Consider the following 16,996-nt stretch of genomic DNA (forward strand, 5'->3'; position numbering starts at 1 on the left):
CGGGGAGAAACCGCCCGATAAAAGAGCACATGCTCCCCCGTACTGCCAACCCCGCCCCGCATCGAGCCTGCCGAAAGGCAGTCAAACGGAAGGGAGGAACGGTTTGGGCACATCTACCTGCTGACGTGAAGAGAAATGAGAGGGACACGGTCGCCATTTGCAGACAGGAGAAAAAGCCGCGTCCGGAGAGTGGAACCGCACTACGAGACAGAGTAGTCCAAACACTGGAATTTCGCCGCCACTCGGATGTAGCATTGGCCAAGGCCTCTGGTGTACAGACACCCCGGCGTTCACAGTTTGCAGGGGATTGCCTGGATACACAAGACTACCAGTCACAGGTTTCTTGAACCAAAAAGAGAGGTGGCCTCCCGTCTTCTTCCCCGTGCCAACGTTCCCAAGAGTTATTCATCTCGCCGCGCCCACAGGTCGCCCTCTTTGCGGAACTCGAAGCGCACAACGCACGCGGACGACGCCATTCCGTATCCAAAAACTGCGCCATCGAACTTGATGTGCGACTTCCGCGGTTACCGGAACCCCACATGATGCCACATAATTTCAGGAACATAACAAAACCTCTGGTGGACACACCTGACGACAAGCTTCCACATGTCCCACCCCGCTTCGATTCTCCCCACCAGTTTTTGGACGGGTTACCCCTCGAACTCGAGGCGCGCGTGTGTATGCTGGTGTGCAGATGCACGATGTTCTTGGTCCTCCCGTTTCCGCGGAAAAAGCGGCGAAAGTGGCGTCGGCGAAGAATAAGCGAAGCGAAAAAGGCTCGCGTGCTCGATTCATTTTCGTGAGTTCTGTCCGGGCGGATCCGGGGAGAGAAAAAAGGGTAACGGTATCGTCGACACGTGATAGGAGGCCGCAAGGGCAGGTAAGAACGAAAGCCGAGCTTCCGGTTATACGCCGAACTGGGCGTAGAAAAGAAGAGAGAAAAGATGTTTGCGAGGTCACGCTGGAGGCTGATCGCTGCCTGCGCTGAGAGGAACAACAAGGACGGAGCGTTCTGCTGCAAAGCGCGAGCGGCAGCAGAAATATCGGGAAAAAAAGAGATTCACCCGGCCCGCTGAGAGTCGTCGTCCCTGGTAATTGGTGTGCGTAGTCGCCCGAAAAGTGTCGTTTTTTCGGTTTCGCCAAGCCTCCGCGCAGAGAAACTGGGAAGCCTCTGGTGGGGTGTGGTTGTGCCTGGCGTCTGTCTATACACTGTTTTTCCACACCTCCAGTTTCACAGCAGAGAGGCGCATGTAATCGAGTCCTGCCAGGCGGGCTTCTGCTTTCCGTACACCTTCGGAAAATCTCGCGACGCCCCAGAAAATAGGCTCTCTTTTTCTTCTTTGGCACGCGCCCATACCGTCGGGGGGCACCTGGAAGGACGCTTCACAACTTCCCGTACCTTCCCGGCTGTCTCCCTCCACCGCGAGAGCTTCGCTTGGCGCCTTGAAGTCATATTCCCTGCTCCGTTCCTCCTTCCTCCGCTGTCTCTTGCCGGCACCTCTTCTTTCGCGAGTCTCTCCACGTGTCAATAAGACTTCACGAAGACCCGGAACGGCGGCCGAGAGACGGCGGGGTCGCCCGTCTCCAAGGAGACCTTCTCCCAGGATTTTGGAACGACGAATGCGTCGACAAACGGCTTTGCCGCCGTTACGCTCTGGCTACAGTCGCACCTTGCTCATAAGCCGTGACTCGTGCGTCTTGCATTCGTCTGGGGTGTCCCTCAGCAGGGTCATTCCCGGCTGCTTCTGTGTTTGCTGCTCGAAAAGTGCAATCTTTCCCCCTCCGTCGTCTCTCTCAAAAAGGGTGCGCCACAGCCCCTAGTCGCATTGTCTCCGGCTCGCGGCGTTCCCTTCCCCCTTCTCACCCAGGAGGCTTCCGCTCTCCGTTCCACTCGGTGCCTCGGGACTCTCAGGTGTGCATCTCTGTTTCTTCGCGAAGCCGGCTCTTCTCCGACTCCTTTTCTTACACCCTTTCTCTGCTCAGAGAGAGTGAAGCCCCGCCCGTTGCGCTTTCTGACAGCCCCAGGGACAGCCTCTCCTCGTGCCTCTCTTGTCCAGTCCGCGCGAATCCTTCGCCTCCGATCAACACGCGGTCTCTCTCCCAGTGTCCGCTGCCGTCGGCTCTGCACTCATTGCTGCGCCTGTCTCCGCAGTTTCCCGGCTCGGCGCGCCTGCGTCCTGTGCGGCCACCTTTTTCCGCTTGCGCCAGACGCAGGTTTTTGTGCATGCACGATGTCTCTCGCGTCTTCGGGTTCGCGCGGCGGGGCGGGCGGCACCCGTCCTTCCCACTTCGGCTCGGATATCGCCTCTCCTCTGTTGCCGGCAGTCGGCGAGCGGGAGGAGCCGAGGCAGCTGAGCCGTCAAGAGGCTGAGAGCCGCCTCCGTGAAGAGCCGTCGAACGTGCGCTCAGCGGCTGTAGGTACAGCCGTCTTCACCCGCGGGTCGGAGGAGGAGGACGACGAGGAAGACGGCGAGGAAGAAGGCGAAACCTGGATCTCCTGGTTCTGTGCCCTCGAGGGCCACGAGTGCTTCAGCGAAGTCGACGAAGAATACATCAAAGACACCTTCAACCTCTTCGGCTTGAAGCCCCTCATCGGCAACTACGACGCCGCCCTCGACATGATTCTCGGCGCGGCGCCGGACGACGAAGACATCGACGAGCAGCACTTCCTCGAAGTCTATCGCGATGCGATGGACCTCTACGGCCTGATCCACTCGAGATATGTCATCACGCCAAGAGGCTTGGCTCAAATGGTAAGACGAAACGAGGAAGAAAACGGCCAGGGGCGCTCCAGGTGCATGCGGAACACGAACGGCGCCAGAGACACGGCGTTGCCTCGAGACTCTGTCTCGCCTTTCTTCATGTTTGCATTTCTGCACTCACCGGACTTGTACCTCTCTGCAGCTGACTCTGTGTCCGGTGCGTGGCGTGGAGTCATCAACACGCACATCGGGACCGACCTCTCTCGGGGTGGGGGCCTCTCTGTGTGCCTCTTCCACTTCCGCTGCTTTCCAGCCCCCGTTAGTGGCTCCGGCCCTGGAGGTGTCTGGCGACGAATCTACCCCGTGCCGGCGCGATTGTGGCGATGCATCTACATCCATGTCTATATCTCTCGACATCTAAGTCGAGATCTATCTCTATGTATATATATATATATATATATATATGTATATATATATGTATATATGTATATATATATATATATATCTGCCTCTGTCTCTCTCTCTCTATCTCTCTGTCGTATCTCAAGTGCATCTTCAGACACATTTACATACTTTAGGGCGAATGTGTGGGATCGTGGCTGCCATGTATGTCTAAAATTGTTTTGGTTTTGCAGCGCGAAAAGTACATTTCAGGGCAATTTGGCGAATGCCCTCGCGTCCTGTGCGACCGCCATCCTGTCTTGCCTCTCGGCATTTCTCCAGATCTCAGCTCGCATCGTCTTCGGGTGTGTCACTAAAAAAATTGATTCCACAAATTAAACGAACAGGAAATTTTAACGAGGCACAGAAAGAGCCGCACATCGATGTTCAACGGCGCCTGCTTCAGCTTTTAGGCCTGTGTCTTATCAGGACTCCTGCCTGTCAAAATACGTGTTCTTGTGTACATCTCCGTCTCTCGCGACTTTTCTGTTCCTGTGCAACTAGGTTGCTTGCTTTCCATCTCTGGTAGACCGGAGATTTCGAGTGCCCGCATCGAAGGGTGTATCGACGTTGTGTTCGTCGATATACGCAGAGGAAGGGATGCATGCAAAGGGGTGCATGCGCACCGCGCGCCCTTGTTTGCCCACCGTTTTCTAGGGGAATCGGATGTACGGAAACGTATGTGGCCGTCTTTGGATTTGCCTCTGAATCAAAGGCGCTTGTTCTTTTCGTTTCCTCGTTCAGCTGTATTGCCCCCTTTGCCAAGAGGCCTACGACGTGCGCGAAGGCAGTGAAGAAGCGAAAGACATCGACGGCGCTTTCTTCGGTCCTTCCTTTCCCCACATTTTCCTTCAGACATTCCCGAACTTGGTGAGAGCTGGCCTTCTCTTCCGTGTCTTCTGCGTTCCCCGTCTCTTCACTTTGCCGCTTTTTGCTTCCTGTCGCTGTCCACGCGCTTTGTGGCACCGCGGGGCGCGCGGTTTCCCCGTCCAGGCTCTAGGCTTCCGAACCGCCCCGCCTTTCCCCCGCAAACGCCTCCTTCATCGGCGAATTCCTCTCGTGTCGATGCGCGCCGCAGGTACCCCTCGACGTCCCGGTGCCGTACCAGCCGAAAATCTTCGGCTTCCGCGTCCACAACAGAAAGTCCATCGTTCAACTGAAGCTCGAGAGGGTGAGCGTTTTGCCTGGGCCACTCCGCCACGCGTGCCTACTTTCGCTGTCTCTCTGTCTGCCTTCCGTCTCGACCGCTAGTTTCCTCGCCGAGAAAACTGCGGTCCTTCACGTCGTGGGGGGTCGTCTCTCGCCTCTCTCTCCACCTCGTTCGTTCCTTTCGTCGCCGCTCGCTGCACATGGCAGAGCCTCTCCATTCTCCCCTTCAGCCCTTTCCAGAGGGCCTCTGGGACAGTCGCACACCCCACACTCCCGGTCTCCAGCGTGCTTCGTCTCGTCGCGCGCGCGTTGCGCCTGTGTGGGGCCGCGTCGAGCACACGAACCTTGACGCCCGTTTGGCGTCCTCCGTGTGAACGTCGGCATCTCTTTTGTCGACCGACACCTTCCCCGTCGCCCGTGCCTTTCCACGTAAATGTCCACTGTCTCGCTTCCCGCGTTCGCGTCGACGCCGCGTGGGTCTCCATCGTCCGCCATTCGCTCTCTCCTCGCCCCGCTAGGGCGTTGTCTCGACTTGTTTCCTCAGGACTTGCCTCGCTCTCCGTCCCCGTCAGTGCGCGGCTCTTGCCGTGGCTTACCGGTCTGCTTCACGTCTCTTCTTTCTTTTTTGTGATTCGCTTTTAGGGCGAGTACGGAGTCGACTGCGTGCCTGCGGGGAGCACGCGGCCAGCGCTCGCCGCTTCGGCTGCCGGACCGGCAACCTCTGGAGCCGGCGAGGAGGCGCGAGCAGAGCGCGACACAACTTCCCAGGTGGGGGCTGAGAAGAAGGAAGAGACGCTGACGGCGGAGACAGGCGACGCTGCGTTCTCCAAAACAGTCGGCGAGGCCTTCAGCAGACCCTCGGGAGACTGGAAGATCTCCGGGACGTGAATCCGAGGGCGCGCTGAAGACGAGAAACACAGACGAACCAGGGAACGTAGTTCAAGCGAATAAGAAGAGGAAGAAGCTAACGAGAAGACGACCAAGATGGAGACAGGGACGTTGCGGTGGAGATGAGAGGAATGAGTGTTGTTTTGGTCAGAGAGTTGGCGGGGGACCAAGGGGCGTGTTGTCGAGGGACCGGTCGGCGGCGGCCGGCTTGACACGGAATCGTCTCGCCTTCACCGAAATCGCTCCGAGGTAAAAACGGTATCTGGTACATTTGGTCTTCTCCCTTTTGCGATCTCGGCATCGTCCCATCACCCGCCTGTGCCTGTACGAACAACGCGTCTCCACCTGGAGACGTGTGCGTGATTTTGTGTGTATTTGCGTAGATGTGTGTATTTGTCTTGGCGTCGTTGACACAGTCACGTCCGTGCCGGTGGCGCACGCCGGCGAGGAATGCTGAGAGGACGGGAGTGTTTGCGCGACGAAGGCGGAACGAGGAAAAGAGGCGAGTGAAGCCGGCGCTGCGGGAGTCTTATCGGCCTCTGTCGCTACCCGCCCTTTAGGAAATATAGCCTCGGGAGGATCGGTGACAAGCGAAGCGCGAACGAGGCCGAGAGGGAGAGGAAAAGATGGAAGAGTGAAGAGAAGAAAAGGAGAAGAGAGAAGAATGTGAGAAGATAGAGGAGAGAGGGTCGAAGTGAGGGTACGTGGCCGCGGTGGCCAGAGTGGATTGGCGGTTGTTGGCCTTGTCGCCGAGGGAAGAAAAAGTGGAAAGGGAAGAAAAAGTGGAAAGGGAAGAAAAAGCGGACAGAGTGGCGGTGAGAACCGAGTGTTTCTGTGCATCTGAAACGGCGCAAACGGGCACCATGGTTGACGAGTCTCGATACGCAAACTGCGATGCGGCTTGGACACTTCCAGGAGCAAATTGTAGGGCGGCGGCCCGTAGGCTATGCACGCGGACCTCGACACAGGATTTGTGCAGCAGTGCTGAGGGAGTGAGGCGGGTACCGGCTCGTCAGTCGTGTATCGCATCAGACCCAGTTAGGGGTATCTTTTCGTGGACAAGAAACGCGGCGTTTTATCGCAGCCACATGCACAGCAAAACGGGAGAACCACACATATAACAGCACGGCGGCGATGTGGGAAACAAAAGTGCATCCTAGGAATCGACAGGTCACTGCTGAGACGGTCGTTCCCTGGAGGCGAATCCAAGCCACGAACGAGACAGGCGTTTTTGCCATTTTCTAACGGATCCCTTCTAACGCGACGGCGTAGCGGGTGGGCGCATAAGGCCAGAAGGCACCCGTCGCAAGGGGCGGAGAACACAGGCAAGTCTCTCTCATGGCTTGGGTGCTGTCTGTACACCAAACACTCCAAGCGGCTTCGCTCCGTACTTTGAAACTCGATAGAGCCGAGAGGAGACGGCGTCAGAGGGAGAGAAGCAGGCGTGCAGTTTGATAGGAGATCACAAAGATCTCCTGAAGAGAGAACGGAAACGCGAGAGTCTCTCGCGACCACGGGGAGTCTCTCGGAGGGATAGGATAATGTCGAGGCGCACACACGAGACAAACATTCAGCACCGCCTTGCGTTAATCGAAAAGAAATGACGCTCTGCTAACTAAAAATGCAAGAGCAGCCGTCTGTGACAGTGACGGAGCCTTGTTCAAAAAATTTGAACGCCGTCTCAGGTCTCCATGGAAGGAGGCCACAGCTTCTATCTCTCTCCTCTCGAGGAACCCACGGCTGGAAAAAACATGTGAACTCTCATATGAGCAACACCAGACACTCCTGATTATTTTCTCCGCCCTTCCAGCGAATGCAACCGGCTTGGATCTTGGTTTGCGTCCAAGTTGCTTTTGGACGCCCGTCGCCCGCTCCTTTTCCTCTTGTGGTTCCCTCCTTTCTTTTCTCTCGTCGGCCTGTGCTCAGCTTCTTCCTGTTCGGTGCTCCGCGTTTTGGATTCGTGCCGAGCCGTGCGTTTTCTGCCTCTCCTTTGCGGCTCTGCTTCCGCGCCTCCCGTCGCTTACAAGCTGTCGTCAACCATGCCTACAAAGAACCGCCCTGGATGAAGAGAGACGCCGTCGTCTCTGATTCGGACAGGCCTTGCAAACGTGATGCTCAGGAGGGCTAGGCGAACACACACACCAACCGATGGCCAGTGGCAGACGCTCCACCCGGTTCGCTCTAAGCCTCTCTCGAGGGCCGCAGCAACGCTCGCCCCGACTTCCCGTCCCCTCTTGAGGAGTCGCTGCTTCGCTTGGGCGAGGAACAACAGGGGGCGACTGCCGCCGGGTCCAGAGGCTCGCTCCGCCGCGCCGGTCAAGGCGCTGGAGCCCAACGCGGTGTCTCCGACCGCGGTCGGAGTTGCCGTGGAGCCCAAGGCGCGGGCCGCAGCGGCAGTTGCGGCGGCAGCTGCGCTCGGCGGAGACGGAGAGGCAGCGGGAAGAAGGAAGGGCGAGAAACCTACGCTGTGATCGAAAAAGACAGCGACTTCCATCAATTTGAGAGGCAGGCGAGGCCGTCCGCGCCCGAGCGGGAGTCTGACGAGACAGAGACAGTACGCACGAAAGCGCAGAAGAGAAAACAAGCAGCTTCGGGAACGGATTCCTCAGCACACAAGAGGCAGGAGGGTGACAGAGGCGGGGACGGGAACGGCAAGTCCCTTCGCACAGTCGAGGAGAGAGTGCGCTGGAAAAGCCGGCGACGAGAAGGCGAACTCCGTACCCATTCTCTTGACGCTTTCCTTCGGACTCTTCTCGTTTACCATCTCCACCCGCGTTTGTGTTTCGTGTCACAGACGCACCGTCTGACGTCTGACTCTGAGCGATAGACCGCCTGCTAACCCCCCCGTCGGTCACCTGCTTGCCGTCGGTCACCCGCTTGCCGTCCCCCCTAGTTTTGCTTCGGTCTCCGTTAACCTATCGTTCTCTGCTCCATCACCGCGTCTATTTCCCCCTTCCCTTTCTTCCCCTTTGGACCCCCGTCTTTCCTTCTCTTTCTGCTTCCTGCTCGGAGTCTTTGCCCGTCCGAGATACGTTTGATTCTCACCTGGCAACGATAGGGACGCTGAGTTCGAAAGAGCCCTCGGCGACTGCCTCGAAGATCCCGACGGGTTCGGAGCCCCAGCCTCGCAGTCTGTTCCCTTTCTTCCCGGTCAGTTTCACCATCTCCCAGGAGGGGTAACGCGCTGCAGCTGCGCGCAGCGAGGCCGCGAGGAAGCGCCGTCTGTCGGCGTGCGAAGGAAGCGAAGCGAGGATGTCAGGAGACACTGGTTTCTCAGTTTCGCTCGGAGCGGCCGAGCAACGCGCGGAAGTGGATGCAGGCTCAGAGGTGAAAGCAAACGAAGGGGCGGAAGCCGCAGGCAGCGGCGGCTCAGACGCAGGCGCAGCTGAGGCGGGGCAAAAGACCGGAAAGGCGCAGAGAGAGAGGCGCGGGAGGACATACAAGGACGCAGAGGAAGGAAGCGAAGTTGCGAGAGATTCGTGGAGCGCCTCCGCAGACGAAAGGGTAGTGCGGCACGCCGACAGATAAGAAGAAGCCTGTGAGTGGAGCAGACGCAAAAGGCAACGCCCGCGCCCCAGGAGACCGCGCAAAGAGCAAGTATGACCAGAAAGAGAAGAAGGAGCGGATGCGGAAGACGCAGACGCAGAAGAAGGAGAGAGACACCCGGAGAGGAGAGGAAGAAGAAGCCGTGGAGGGAGAAGAAGGTCGACGTTGAGGCGGGTGCTAACGGCAAGTTGAGCAAAGTTGAAGGAAGAGAGGACGGAAGCCAGGCACCCTGTCAAGACGCGTTTAAAACGTCCAGGGGACGAGCACGAAGCAGGTGGAGACGAGGCGGGAAAAAGAGATGAAAGCGGAAACGCGCGGGACGCGAGGGCCAGAGAAAAGCCGCAGTACGGAAGAGGAGGAGACGAGTACAGAGACGAAGGCGAAGCCGACGCAAAGAAAGAAGGAAAGAGGCGAGGCGCAAACGGCAGGTTCCCGAGGACGGCACTCCGCGTCCACACAGCCGCCTCCCTCGCTCGGCTGCAGACTAAAGGTGAGACAGAAGCCATCGCCGCAGCGGCAGCCCGTCGCAGTTCGCGCACTCTCCTAGAGAACCGGGTCTTCTCCGTCAGCCGCTTCGGCAACAGCTTGGCAAGGGAAGACACGGGCGATGGCACGAGCGCGGCAAACGAAAACGAAGAGTCGCGACGGTCGCCTGCTTGGCGGCGACGAGCCGTGAGGCCCGAAACGCCGGGACGAGGTGGACAAGACGAGGAGGTTGCCTTCGACGGCGCAGGCCGACGGTCGCCGGAGGTGCCAGGAGACGAGGAAAGTGGCGAAAACGCAGCTTCGGCGTCGGAGGCCGTGTAAGGTGTATATACACCAGCGAACGAGGACGCTTCGAAGGCCCAGGTGGTCGGCAACCGGGCGGTAGGCAGGGCCAACTGGAGCAGCACACAACAGCATGTGTGGCAGCGGCAGAACGTCGACACCAGACGTGGGTCATCCTAGCAACAGTGCGGGAAGGGGCGGGAGAGAGCTCGCGAGTGAAGCGACACAGGATCCGCAAAAACCCAGGGGCGACAGGACGCCAGTGAACCAGGAGAGCTGGGAGAGAGAGCCTTCGCGCACATCCTTCGGCAACGAAAACGAGTTGGGGGTGCAGTGTACATACAGCGGAAACGTGCCAAAAGAGATAGGGTGGCTCACTGCGTCGGCAGGCCAGCGAGGTGAAAAACAGAAACCATAGTGGCGGCTGAACTGTATGTGTCGCACCGCACAGGGAGGGCGCTGGAGGCTGTGGAGGTCCACGCAGGTGAGGTCGAAAGGATTGACAGCGAAACGGAGAGACGTCACCGGAAGGACAAAGCCGGACCGGGGCGAGAAGGGAGACGTGGGAGTCTTGTGCGTGTCTTGGCTTCTTTGTGTCTCCCTCCTTACCTGCGTCGAAGGTCCAGAGGAAAACTTGAAGCGAAGGCCTCCGGCCACCTTGGCGACATCGTGTGCGACAGAGGGATCGGAGAAGATCGATCCAGAGAGAGGAGAGGGGAGAAGAGAGGCGACGTCATCAGCAGCCACCATCGTTGCCGAGGCTCTCTCTGAGGGCGTTGAGGAGAGGGAAGGGCGCAGCTTTCCGAAAGTGTTTCTTATCGTGGCTCGCCAGCTTCGGCCCGCCTCGCTCTTCTGGTCTTCGGGTTTCTCAGATTCGTTCTCCGCATGCAGTGCACGTGGACCTTCCTTGAGAGCGTCGCGGTTGTTCGCGGCGCCGTCGCCCTCGCGAGGCGTCCTTCGATCTACTCCAGTCAGATGTACATACAGCCCCTTTCTCCGCTCGACGGTGGCCTCGCCCCACAGAGTGCCGGAGTGCCCAAGACGCTTTTCTCCCGAGGCAGCAACGCCGAGACAAAAGTGGCCTGCCGGAAGGAGCAGGCGCGTCGACTTCTGCGGGTGACAATGGGAGGCGGCAGGAAGCGGCGTAGAGACACCGGGAATAGGGGTTTCCGGAGTCGCGGACGAAGCGGCGAGAACGCGTGACAGGAGAGAGGAGGAAGGGAGACTGGGAGTCGTCCGAGAAGGCGAAGACGGCAAGACAGGTGGAGGTAGGAATTCCGACGAGGCAGACATCGACAAACGGACAAACTCCTGGTCTCTGAAAAAACACACATCGAACGCTGCCCATACATCCACGCCCACTGACACATGTCACCGTGCACAGATAGAAACATGCATATATATATATATATATATATGTATAAATAAAAGGAACCCGGGACAAGCGTTGGAATCATTACATTACCGTACATCTATTTGCCGGCACGTAGGCAATATATATATATATATATATATATATATATATATGTATATGGAAACTGGCATGCGACCGTTCTGTCTTGTTCGTGGCTCGCGTCGTATTATGGCGGTGGCATCGGGTTTCCTGTTACGCGTTCTCCGTGGGACTTACGTCGCGCGCGAGAGCGAGTTGAAGAGCAGGTCGGCAGAGAGCGAGGAGCTTTGGGGCCTTCCGGGAGATCCTGGCGCGCCTTCGGCTCGGGTCGGGATGCCCCGGCGCGGAACGAAGTCGAACGAAGGGGCGAGGCGGAGCGCGAGGCGGGCGCGGGCAGAAGAGCCGCCGACGTTCCGGTGCTCCAGAGACACTTGTCCCTCGACGTCGCGCAGAGCCGACGAGAAGGAGACGCCTGAAGTCACGAAGGAAAGCCGAGGCAGACGGAGAGGGGGTGAAAGCCCAGAACAGGGGACGAGGTCAGGGAAGGAAGGGAAGCCAGACCGCGCACAGGTGAGAGAGGAAAACGCACGGCGACGGTGAAGCATGTAGGGAAAAACGCGGGAAAGACCATTCACGCACACACGTGAAAAAACAGATACCAAAGCACACCTCTATAAATATAGATATGTATATATGTATATGAGAGTGTGGAGTGTGTGGGTCAGCCTCGGGTTGGCCAGCGTCTCACCTGGCCGAAAGGAATACACAGGTTTTTCCAAGGCGATGACTTCGACGCGAATCCCCTCGTTGCCGGGAAGCACCACGGCAGACGCTTGTGCGTCTTCGAAAAGATCTGCGCAGGGAACGAGGGAGAGACGGGAGCGGCGAAAACGGATTGGAAAAGCAACGGGACCACCGAGAGAAGAAAACGACGCAGCCGGGGAAAGAAGAAAGCAGACACAAACAGCAGGAGAGATGCGCCAGGCGGAAAAACCGACAGCGAGACGAGAGCGGAACGAAGTAGGGAAGCAGAGCGTGGGGCACGCGAAAGGGTGTGAGAGGGCAATAGCGAGGCGAGAACAAGGGAGGCGACCGAAACACCGAGAAGGCGGGAGGACAGATACGAACGCAGACCCAAGCTTTCGCCCGAGCAAGAGACACCGACAGAGTGAAACGAGGCGGCGCCTCGCGAAGGCGGAACCACACGCCGCCACACCAACGCGAGAGACGAAACTGGTGTTTCGGCGAAGGGACGTCTCTCTCTTTCGAGATGGATAAAAATGTTCGAACGGGCTATCTCCATTCGCCTTCCTAGCACCTTCTCAGAGCGGTCCGCTCGAGGTCTCCACTTGCGGCTCTGCGCAGCTCTTCCCCCTTCGCGTGTTTACCAGATTCCGTCGCAGCCCGCTGCCAGCGCTCCGCATCCCATTTGAACGGCCTGCCGGGAACAAGACGCAAGTGTTTGGCGACGACCTCCGGCTTCAGTCTGCCAGTGGTTTCCACGAGACAGGCGCCTCGGCTGCGGGCCTCGTGTCGGTCAGGCTGAGCGTCTTCAGCCTTCGCGTCTTCCACTTCCGAGCCATGGGGAGCACTCTCGGAGAGCCGTCTCTCGAGGAAGGTGATCTGGAGCGGCGGATCTGCGACGAGAGGTTCGGCGCAGTCGAAGGTGAGAAGAAAGGCAGGCGCACGTTTCTCCGCCTCGTCCACCTCCGCGCCTGCCTTAGCCGAGAGGCTGGATTCCTTCGGTCTGTCTCCCGCGTTCCCCACGGACAGGAAATGGGGACGCGGAACGAGACGCGCAAACAGATACCCATTCTCGATGTACCACGAATTCACCTGCGCAAGAAAAGCACGGACGAGCGCCGCATTCTCCTCCGCCGATAGAGGCACGGAAGAAGAGGAAGGAGTGGAAGAAGAGGAAGAAGGCGTTTGGTGCTTGGAAAGAAGCGCCTTTTCAATGTGGCGGATAAGCCGCGAGGGAAGAACGCGTGAGCCGTGGACTCGGAAGCCAGCGATGGTGTAGTGAGCCGGCAGCGTAGGGAGCTCGAGAGACACGTCCAGAGTCTCTTCCTTCCCGCCTTCCGCCTCCTTCTGAGGCGACAGAGGATCCGCGCGATGGTTGGCTGCGGCAAACGCAAGAGGCGCAGAAGCAACAGAACCTCCAGAAGAAGGCAACGATTGCAGAGGCAACGCGGGTGAGGAAAGAGAGGGAGACGAAGCTGTAGACGGCCTCTGGTTTTCTCCGCCTCCAGGTTTGGAAGAAAGGAGCTGAGCGGCAAGCGGGGAGTGCGGCTGCGGGGCAGTAGGGAAGAACAGAGAATCGCTGCGGTACGTTTCTGGTGACGGCCTTGCCAAAGGGGAGGGGATGATGGAAACTCGAGAGGCTGGAGGACGCGAAGCACCTACAAAGACGAGGCCGTGGACTGGTGACTCAGTGGAGCGGCGAGAGGAAGGGAAAACGAGAGACAAGGAGGAAAAGGAGGCAAGCAGTGCTGGAAACGAAAGGCACGACAAAAGGACCAGTTGACGGCAGAGACAGAATTTCAGAGAGAAACACCGTTGTCGCCTGGGCGACGACGCTTTCCTCTCTCGTCCACTGGCCATCTTGCCTTCCTCGAAACCGTGGCACGGGTTCCTCCCTGTCGCTGGCGTCTGTCTCGCCTTCCAGTTCCTCGTCACGTTCACCGGTCGCCGTCTCTTCAGGCGCGTTTGTTTGTGGCCTTTCTTCCGCCACTCTTGGCCTCTTGTCCACTGCTGCTTCGGGGGCGTCGACAGCAGTTCCGCGTGCGTTGGGGAAAACGACGGGGGATTGAAACAAATTCAAAGAGAAGGGCCGGGATGTATATACACTCGACCGCGTCGGAGAGAGGCGTGGCACGATCGGCGGTTCTCCCCATGAATGTGTTTCATGTGCCCGACAGAAACGCTCGCGCTGCGTGTAGATTTTTCTTTTCGCGAGGCCGTTTTCCCATTTGCCCGGAGAGAAAGGCTCTCTTGGTCCCCGCCGTCTCCCGTTTCTGTGGAGCGTTCAGCCGAAATCGAACCGATCTGCGCCGGCATGGACGATGTGTAGCATCGGTGATCTGGACGGACTCCCGTCTCCCGGCGAAAAAGGCGAGAAACTTGCCTCCTCTCCAGTCGCTTTGGCGTCCTTCACCGCAGAATACAAGACTGAGAGAAGGCAAACTCTTGTTCTTCGCTTTTCACATTTCTTCTCTCCGTATGATTCTCTCTCTCAGCCCTGCAATTGGTTGTCTTGTCCGGGACGCGCGACACGCCGTCGGCCACACACATGCGCGGGGCAGATGAGGGGGGCGCGGAGAGCGAAGGAAAACGGAATCGGAAAAGAAAGAGAGCACGGAACGACAGAAAGGAGAGACGTAAAAGAGACGGAGAAAATATGCGTCCGGGGCTTAGTAAAAGAGAGTGGAACGCGCCCTGTTCTCTGGGAAAGACTGCTTCCCTCGTCGCGTTCACACCATGCGCTGCCCGAAGAACTGCTTTCCTTGAGCTGATGTACACACCAGAGAAAAACAGAGGTAGCCTACGTCAGCTTCTGACTGGAGGTTTCCATTTTCCGGTTTTTCTCACATTTGTCTTCACTCAAAAGGTTCAGCGCAGAGAGTGGAGCCATGCCTTCTGTCCCAGAGCTAACCCTCTGCCCGGAGAAAGCAACCGTTCGAGACAATGTCTCTCTCAACACTGGGCTGTCTCCTGTTTGGGCCCTGCCGGCTCGAAACAAGGCTGTGACGAGATTCAAAGCCAGAGAACGGCAGTCTAAAGCGGGGGTACCGTCGCCGCAACAGACAGACAGACAGTCTTCATCTTGCCCAGCTCTGTTTCGCTGAGCGGATTCTGTTGAGCGTTTCTCCAACGCTAGGCCTTCTGGAATGGAGCACTGGGCGGCACGAGACACCGGGATCCAGAGAACCAGGAGAAAAAACCCTGGCAAAATAATCGCGCTGGAACTGAAACGACGGGGGGGCGATGGGGAACTTTGTCTGTATCGGTCCTCGATTCTGGAGTTCGGCCGAGGTGTTTCGCGTCCACACGTCCTCTGCTTTTGTTGTGTTTTCCGCTTCCTTCGTAGACAGCTGCTGATAGAGAGACTCGGGCGCATGTATCGTCGCCGGCTTTGAGGTTTGAACGTGACGATTACAAAAGTAAGAGGGATCTTGAGTCTCAACTCTCAAGCACCAGTCACCGAGTACACACGCGGTCTAGGCGCTGCTCCCCGCGAAACTGCTTAAAAAGTCCGGCGCTTCTCGACATCTGCGAAGCTGCGCCTTGTGCCTGCGAAACGAGAAGGCTTCTCCGCCAACAAAAATTTCGATATTTTTGCCTCAGAAGTTGCTCGAAACTTTGCCTATGCGCGACTCAGCCGTGCCCTCGTTTTTGTTGTGTGCATTCCGAAGAGCGATAGACCAAGAGCGGCACCACACAGCCGAGAGATACGACCCTCACGCACTGAAGGCTTTGGGTTGTCGCCTCAGTCGGCTAGCAGAAAAACCACGTACTTTTCCTCGCAATTCTGGAGCCGCCAAGACGACGCTATCGGGAGATGCACAGAAAGCCGGGTTGACTGCGTGACGCGCATAACATTGTTTTTTGACGGAGCATACAGGAGACCTACACAGAACTCCTCGAATTCCCGATACCCCCCCCCCCTGACCCCCCCTGTCAGCCGTTCCGTGCCGTCGGTTCGCACACACCACAAACAAACCGAGTCCCCACGGAAAACTTACCGAAATTCGTCTTTTGTGTACTTTGTACTGACAAAACTCCGCAAAAGACTATCGAGACATGTACGGAAGCACACACAACCTAGCCCTGCGCTGAAGGAACCACGTGTCTCCTGTTCAACCCCCCCGTCTCTGAGCCTGCGGTGGCTCTAGCGAGGAGGGAAACTCGAATCCCGGTAGAACCGTGCATCATAGTTTTCCGTGCCGGAACGCGCTTCATAAATCAAACGCTGCTCGTTGTGACAGTGGAGGGCATTGTAGAGAAACACAGAAGCGAAGAGGTCTCGAGAACATTCCAGCACGAACGCTGGAAAAGGGCTGGCTCGCGGAAAGGGGGGCGGCGGTGGAGCGAGCAAAAGACACAAAGTCAAGCCATCTAGTGTACGTACATCTGCATGCTTTTTCGTCAGCTGAAAACACAGCTCTGAATTTGAAAAACAGCCAGACGGGAATTCGTGGTCTTTCTGTTTGCACACAGGGGGAAAAATGGGAAGTGCCTTCTCGCCGGTCAGACGCAGGCGATTTCCTGGAAAATGCCCTTGACCCTAGCTCGTATGCGTGTTCTTTGCAACCACAGCGTGGACGAGCTTGCATTTTGGGATTGCTTCTCCTTCTTTTAAATATTTTAAACTCTCCCGTTTTTTTATCTCATCATTGCGAAGTAAAAGCCGGGCGCGCCTCTCCAAACTTTGCTCTTTTGGGATTCGTGCAGCATTTCTCTCCCACGTTCTGTTGCCCCTTTCTTCTGCTGGGCGTCTCGTCTCTCGTTTGCACCGGTCTTGTGTGTCTCGTATTTGCTTCTCTGCATTTCCCTCGTTGGTTCCCTGTCTTTCCTTTTCGCCACTTCATCTTCCAGTGTCTTTTCCGCCTAATACCATCGCCATGTCTCGCTGATTGCTTCCAGCGTTCTCTCTCCGGCGTCTTCACACCTTTTCTCCTCGAGGGCGTTGCGGCGCTTCGCCATGGGAGCAACCCCAGTCCTTCCTCCTCTGGAGTCCACCCACGTGGCCGTGCAGATTCACCACGTTTCTCTCAGTCGCTCCTCGCTCTTCTCTTCGACTTGCGCAGTCTCAGCTGAAAGAGAAGATGAAGAAAGCGACGCTGAGCATGGGAGATGGGAAGCAAACGGGGCCTCGTCACATGAGGGAAAGAGAGGAAATGGTTTGCAGCAGAAGGAAGGCAAAGAGAGACAGAGAATGTCCAGGACGTGCAGATCGTCCAGTGCAGATTCAGATATCTACTTCGTCTTCATAGGTAAAGACCGAAAGAGTTGGCGGACGACGACAAACCGCGCATCAGTGTTTCTGCAAACGTGTTTGGGTTTCCGATGCTTCTCTTCGCGGTTCTTCCGTCCTTTGTCTTCTTTG

General features: G+C 57.5%; 2 protein-coding genes across 2 annotated transcripts; one reads left to right on the top strand and one right to left on the bottom strand.

Moving 5' to 3' along the window:
* Nucleotides 1–2,231: 2,231 nt before the first annotated feature.
* NCLIV_034900 (putative casein kinase II beta chain) lies at nt 2,232–5,180 on the top strand (the record flags this gene model as incomplete). The annotated part of the gene is made up of 5 exons (XM_003883692.1): nt 2,232–2,753; nt 3,338–3,448; nt 3,888–4,013; nt 4,222–4,314; nt 4,935–5,180. The coding sequence occupies 5 exons, from the start codon at nt 2,232–2,234 to the stop codon at nt 5,178–5,180; spliced, it is 1,098 nt and encodes a 365-aa protein (XP_003883741.1).
* Nucleotides 5,181–7,200: 2,020 nt separating this feature from the next.
* NCLIV_034910 (conserved hypothetical protein) lies at nt 7,201–14,521 on the bottom strand (the record flags this gene model as incomplete). Its single annotated transcript, XM_003883693.1, has 7 exons — nt 7,201–7,717; nt 8,226–9,607; nt 10,104–10,812; nt 11,125–11,359; nt 11,636–11,740; nt 12,276–13,010; nt 14,479–14,521. The coding sequence occupies 7 exons, from the start codon at nt 14,519–14,521 to the stop codon at nt 7,201–7,203; spliced, it is 3,726 nt and encodes a 1,241-aa protein (XP_003883742.1).
* Nucleotides 14,522–16,996: the final 2,475 nt, after the last annotated feature.

The sequence above is a fragment of the Neospora caninum genome, chromosome VIII (assembly GCF_000208865.1).
Source record: "Neospora caninum Liverpool complete genome, chromosome VIII".
NCBI classification, from domain to species: domain Eukaryota; phylum Apicomplexa; class Conoidasida; order Eucoccidiorida; family Sarcocystidae; genus Neospora; species Neospora caninum.